The following is a 6,744-nucleotide window of genomic DNA, read 5'->3' as shown; positions in this document are numbered from 1 at the left end:
AATAACATCCTAGCTTTCCACGTGCCAAATTCATCACCATTCCTACTAAATTTGGGAACATGAGTGTTTGAGTAGTGCACATGCACGTGTGGAGAAGCAGGAATAGGAGGTGGTGGTGGTGGATTAATGTTAGCATGGTCATTAGTCTGTTCAGTTTCATTAATGGGTGGAGGTCCAGTATTTAAAGGGTTTCCTTGTGTATTCTCTGGGTTGGCCATCGAGAAAATGCAGATCTAGGCAAGTATATTAGCCTTCTGCTCTGATACCAATTGTGAAGTCCCTCACTCGATGGTTTAACCCACAAGTGTAGAATACAACAAGTCAAGTAATCACTAGATAGGACTAGTATGAAACGTCAAGTAAGCACTAGATTGGACTAGTATTACAATAAATATAAATGCAAGAATATATATAAAGTAATACGTACTTAAGCAATATAAAGATAAGCAAGTAAAGTAAATAGTGAGACACTATGTAATTTTCAAGTGTATTTTATTTATTGATGTTAAATAAAATATAAGGTTGTTGCGGAACAAGATATTACAAAGTAAGTATCTAAACAACCTATAAATTACAAGTGATCTAATTTTGCTAAATAAACTCCTTGATCGAAATACTTAAATTTGTGAAGTATAACTGTTTAGATCGAGAGTATTTGAGCAAAGGCACCAAATTGCAAAAGTATGTAATTTGGACGAGGAAGTGACTTGGTATTTATAGGCAAAAAGAATAAATTTAATACTCTTTTTGCCGTACAAATATGGTTACATGTATTTAAGAAAATTACTTTAATTCCTTAAATGCATGCATTGATTAAAGTACAAGAATAAAGTCACATGATAGTGACTTGTCTTCTAATCAACCAACCACCTTTACATGCGTGTAAGGCTTTTAACAAAGGAAAAAAGGATTGATATGTCCATTTATATGCATATTCCCATATCGTTTCTAAGTCGTTTTAAGCTTAATTATGTGCAAATTATATGTATATTCGATGTTTTGATGGTATTGTTAGTGATTTTAGGCTTAGAACGGGTAAAATGGTTAGAAACAGCTTTCGGAGGACTAGAAGATGCACTAGGATGGTTCGTGGATGCATACGAGTGAAGACGGAATGAAAACTACAAGTTTTGGCTGAAAACAGAGCAGGTGCGTCGCACCTGGTATAGTGGTGCGGAGCATTTTCTTATCAGAAAAGTTGGAAGTTGTTGAAAAGCAGGGAGGTGCGACGCACCAACCCTGTGGTGCACAGGGTGCGTCGCATATCGGGCAAGATTATTTTTGGAAACAAGGCCAGGTGCGCCACACCTGAAGCTTGGTGCGTCGCACCTGTTGGTCGGTTTGTGAAGACTTTTTGCAAACTCTATAAATACAAGACCATAGCCCTCCCATTCGATACACAATCACTTCTAGTCGATTTTAGGGTTCTTTGGGGCTTTTCTCGGCAGCTTTTTCGTCTATCAAGGTCTAAGGGTTGTTCGTGAGCTTCAAGGCATTCGGTTGTCGATTTTCTTAGCGTTTACTTGTTTTCTACACATTGGTACAATATGTTCTTCTATATTTTTACTCTTTATGCTTTGTTTTTTATTATGAGTAGCTAAATAATTCGTCATCCACTGAGATGAAGTGATACATTGAATAATGGTTGCATAAATCTTTTGAATTCAAGTTGATTTGATTTAACGTTGTGTCGTAATCTTAGCTTATGAATTCTTTGTTATTTAACTCTTAATTGCGGATAGTTTTTGCATGATCTCAGTGGTAACTAGGTTGTGTAGAAGTTATTTTGATTGCTTGGTTAGAAGCAATTGTTTCTATGACGGGTACGGTAGAAAGTAATTAATAGTTAATAAGGGTTAACGGGTTAATGGTTGGGTACAATCAATAGACACAATTGTTATCTAATTAACCAAAACAATTAGTTGGCTAGGAAAGTTATGAAAGGCGTCTTGGGGTACCGGTCTTAGTAATGGAACTAGTTAATTAAGGGAATTGAATAAAGTAACGAACTTGACGGGTACAGGGTGAGTCTTTGTTTTGTTCTCGGTTATAAATCAACATATTTGAATTGGTTATTAAATTATATGCGACCTAAATAATGTGTATCATGGAGTCTAAGTGGATGATCTTCTCATCCTATTTGATTTAAAACAATTTTCTTTTCAATAAATTCTACGGAATTTCTAACTCTTTCAATCTACTAACTTTCAATTTAAAATCAAAATGACGTGGTGTCTTTAAAAACCAAACTCTTTCTTAACTACTTAAAACTCGCTAGCTCTTTGTAGTCTCCGTGGAACGAACCTTTACTTACTTTAATCTATATTGCATACGAACGGGTCCACTGCCCGATTGTGTGTGGTATTCAATTCGGAGTATTTATAAGGATTTTAATTTAACTAGACTTTCACACATCAAGTTTTTGGCGCCGCTGCAGGGGACTAATTTAAGAGTTTTAGTTTGAGATTTCGTTGTTGATCCTTTCTTGTACTCAAGTGCAAGAAAGTTACTTGCTTTCTAGGGTTACTTTTCGATTTTTACTTTAAATTTCCTGTTTTGTTTATTTTGTGTAACTTGGTGCGTTTTACGGTTTTCTTTGTTTGTGTTTACAGGTTTGTTTCTTAGTTAATGACCACAAGGGCTGCCGGTATTCCACTAGTAAGCCCTCAATCTAATCCGGGAAAGACGAAGAGACGAGGAAGGAAACCTTCTAAAACCGTTAACCTTTCATCTAGCAAAATAGATTCCTTAAACTTAAACGTTGAAGCCGAAAGTTCCACACCACCGGAAAATAAACCACAAACTCCACCAAAGACTTCACCTAAAAACTCACTAAACTCAACACCAAACTCCACTCCACCCTCTACACCTCCTACTACACCTAGAAACATGGCCGAAGACATGGTTCATCCTTTTGATAGGACTATTGGGGAGAGTACTCGAGTCATTGCACCTAATAGGTGCTCGGCTATTCGTCCTCCAACCACTGTTCCAAATTTCAATGTCAAAGCTAATCACTTATCTCGGGTTGAAGAGAATCAATTTGATGGGGTTGTTAAGTGGGATCCGTATGATCATGTGGAGAAGTTTGAAAAAGTTTGTTGATTGTTCAAGTATGGGGAGACTCAAATGCCACATGTTAAGCTTGAATTGTTTCCGTTGTCTCTCACGGGAGAGGTGGCAAATTGGTATAAGAATCTCGATGATAACATATTTGAAACATGGGAAGAGTTGAGGGAAGGATTCATTGAGCGGTTCTTTCCGGCTCAATTGGTTGAAACAATGAAGTTGGAGATTCGGGCGTTTAAGCAACTTAGTGGTGAGGATTTGGTTAATGCTTGGAAGAGATTGAAGGAGTTGATGAGGAATTGTCCGGGGCATGGTATTCGATTGAATGAGCACATTCTTATTTTCTTCCAGGGTTTAGATAGCCGCACTCAAAGGGAATTGGATTGAGCTTGTGGAGGTAACATTAATAATGTCACTTACAACGAAGCCTATAAGATTATGGAAGATATGGTTCGTACTAGTGTGATTCGAGAAGCGGGTAGGACTAAACCGGATCTTGTGAAAACGGGAAGAAGAAGTGTGGCTCGAGTTGATAGTGGTGGAAGTAATGATGTAGTGGCTGAAATTAAGGCTTTGGCAAGTCACATGGATAAGCAATTTGCGAGTATGGATGGTAGATTTGGTTTGATTGAGAAGGATTTGAAGACGGCGGTTGCGGGTTGTGACATTTGTGGTGATAGGCATTACACGGAAGATTGTGATAAAGCACCACAGAATGAAGAAGTTGATTATGTTCAAAATCAATATCAACCACCGTTTGCAAATCGAGGGCTGTTTCAAAGGAATGGAGCTTATCAAAACCGGTACCAAGGTAATTCTAATCCTAATTTTAATTCTAATGGTGCAGGGAATTATAGGTCCACATTGGGAGCTTCATGGCAAGGAAGAAATCAAGGAGGTCCTTCGGTTCAACCGGTTGAAGTTGTTGATCCTAATGCCGAGCTTAGAGATCTTGTGAAGAAGTTTATGGTTGATCAAAACAAGAAGAATGAGAATTACCGAACCGACATCACCGCTTTGAATGATAATATGAATCAAAATATCAAAAGTCAACAAGTGGCGATCAAGGATTTAGGAGTAAGGCTTGATAGAATGGGTAATTCTAATCGTCAACAAGGATCTTTGCCAAGTAATACCCAACAAAATCCTAAGCCTTCCGGTTCAAATGATGGAGGTAATAAGTATCAACACCCTAATGTTAGGAATGAGCATGTAAATGCCATTACTACTCGGTCGGGTAAGGTAGTTAATTCTCCTATTTCTCCTCCTATTTCTAGTGATACTAATGTTCCTACGCAGGTTGATAGTGAGGACGAAGAAGATAAACAAGTTGATGAAGAGATTGTAATGGAGCCGAACCAAGCCGTGAAACCACCGGCCGTTCCATCTACATCTACTACTCCGGTTGCTACACTGGTAGCTAAACCAACAATTGATGAGCCTCAAGTCAAGTTATATAAGCCTAAGATTCCTTTCCCTCAAAGATTGAAGAAGGAGGAGCTCAAAGAACAATACCGGAAGTTTGTAGACATGATTAAATCGGTTTACATTAATGTATCTTTGGTTGATTTGCTTTCAGGGATGCTGAATTATGCTAAGTTCATTAAGGATCTTGTAACGGATAAGAGGAAGCTAGAGGAAGCCAAGGCTACTGTCCTCAACGCGGAGTGTTCGGCATTTGTGCAAAATCAAATCCCTCCTAAGCTTAATTGTGATGCTTTGGCCGACATTGGTGCAAGCATTAATTTGATGCCTTTTTCGGTTTATAGGCATTTGTCTTTAGCGTCTCTTAAGCCAACTCGGATGAGCATTAGGCTCGCCGATCATTCTTTTCAATATCCCATGGGGATTGCGGAGACTTTGTGTGTTAAAGTAGGCCATATTGTCTTTTTGGCCGATTTTGTTATTCTTTAGATGGAAGAGGATGCCAAGGTTCATCTTATTTTAGGTCGACCTTTCTTGTATACGGCCGATGCCATCATTCGCGTTAAGGATAAAATTATTTCATTAGGCATAGGAAATGATAGAATTTCGTTTTCAATTGATAAAGCTTTGCAACATCCTTATTCTACCAATGATTCTTGTTTCAGGATTGATGTAATTGAAGAAGACGAAGCTTTGGAAGTGGAATTGATGAGTTTCTTGGACATGGATGAAGGAGAAGCTTTGCTTGCTTGTAGTAAAGAGGAGCAAGTGATGGTTGCGGACATGGTAAGAGAGATTATGGAGGTAAGCAAGGATGAATCAACACCGGAAGATTAGACTTTTGAGGAAATTGAGAGGAATGGTTTGAAGATTGAAACTTTGGTGGACAATCCACCAACCGATTTGGAGCTCAAACCACTTCTCGAGCACTTGGAATATGCACTCCTTGAAGGTAAGTCACTTCTTCCCGTTGTCATATCGTCATCACTTTCGGATGATGAGAAAGGTAAGTTAATCACTGTGTTAAAGGCTCATAAAAGAGCCTTTGCTTGGCGTACAACTGATATACCCGGAATTAGCCCCGAATTTTGTAAACATAATATTAATTTGCATGAAAATTTCAAACCGAGTGTTCAAAGACAAAGGAGGTTAAATCCGAATATGAAAGATGTCATTAAGAAAGAGATAATTAAGCTTTTAGATGCTGGTATTATTTATCCTATCTCTGACAGTCCATGGGTAAGTCTGGTCCATTGTGTACCAAAGAAGGGGGGAATGACCATTGTCACTAATGAAAATAATGAACTTGTACCTACTAGAACGGTTACCGGGTGGCGGGTGTGTATTATTTATAGGAAGTTAAATGATGCGACCCGTAAAGACCATTTTCCTTACCCTTCATTGACCAAATGCTCGAACGGTTAGCCAGAAACGAGTATTTTTGCTTTCTTGATGGTTTCTCCGGGTACTTTCAAATACCCATTGACACCAACAATCAAGAAAAGACGACCTTTACATGTCCTTTTGGCACGTATGCTTATCGTAGGATGCCATTTGGATTGTGTAATGCTCCCGCCACCTTCCAAAGGTGTATGATCGCGATATTCCAAGACATGTTAGAAACATCTATGGAGGTTTTCATGGATGATTTCTCGGTCTTTGGTGACTCTTTTGACAAGTGTCTTTCTAACTTGGATAAGATGCTTGAGCGATGTGAGTAGGCACACCTTGTTCTTAATTGGGAAAAATGTCATTTTTTGGTTAAAGAAGACATAGTGTTGGGTCATAAGGTTGTCTAGTGTGGGGATTGAGGTAGATAAGGCTAAAATTAATGTTATTGCTAAATTACCTCCACCAACTAATGTAAAGGGCGTTAGGAGTTTCTTAGGTCATGCCGGTTTCTACCGTAGGTTTATTAAAGATTTTTCTAAGATAACCCGACCTATGACTCGTTTGCTTGAGAAAGATGTGCCTTTTGAGTTCAGATTGTTTAAAGGCTTTTGTTTTGTTGAAAGATTGTTTGACTCACTCACCTATTATGGTTTCTCCCGATTGGTCTCAACCTTTTGAACTAATGTGTGATGCGAGTGATTTTGCAGTTGGAGCAGTTTTAGGGCAAAGAGAAGGTAATCATTTTCGTCCTATTTACTTTGCTAGCAAGACTCTTAATAGTGCTCAACAAAATTACACTACTACTGAGAAAGAGTTGCTTACGGTTGTGTATGCATTTGATAAGTTTAGGTCGTATTT

At 38.4% G+C, this 6,744-nt stretch overlaps 1 protein-coding gene across 1 annotated transcript; it reads left to right on the top strand.

Moving 5' to 3' along the window:
• Positions 1 to 3,282: 3,282 nt before the first annotated feature.
• On the top strand, positions 3,283 to 4,983 carry LOC122601361. Its single transcript, XM_043774126.1, has 3 exons — positions 3,283 to 3,382; positions 3,497 to 4,146; positions 4,369 to 4,983. The coding sequence occupies exons 1-3, from the start codon at positions 3,283 to 3,285 to the stop codon at positions 4,981 to 4,983; spliced, it is 1,365 nt and encodes a 454-aa protein (XP_043630061.1).
• Positions 4,984 to 6,744: the final 1,761 nt, after the last annotated feature.

The sequence above is a fragment of the Erigeron canadensis genome, chromosome 5, assembly GCF_010389155.1.
Source record: "Erigeron canadensis isolate Cc75 chromosome 5, C_canadensis_v1, whole genome shotgun sequence".
Taxonomy (NCBI): Eukaryota; Viridiplantae; Streptophyta; class Magnoliopsida; order Asterales; family Asteraceae; genus Erigeron; species Erigeron canadensis.
Note: the sequence above shows the minus strand (reverse complement) of the source record. Positions and strands in the feature narration are given on the sequence as shown.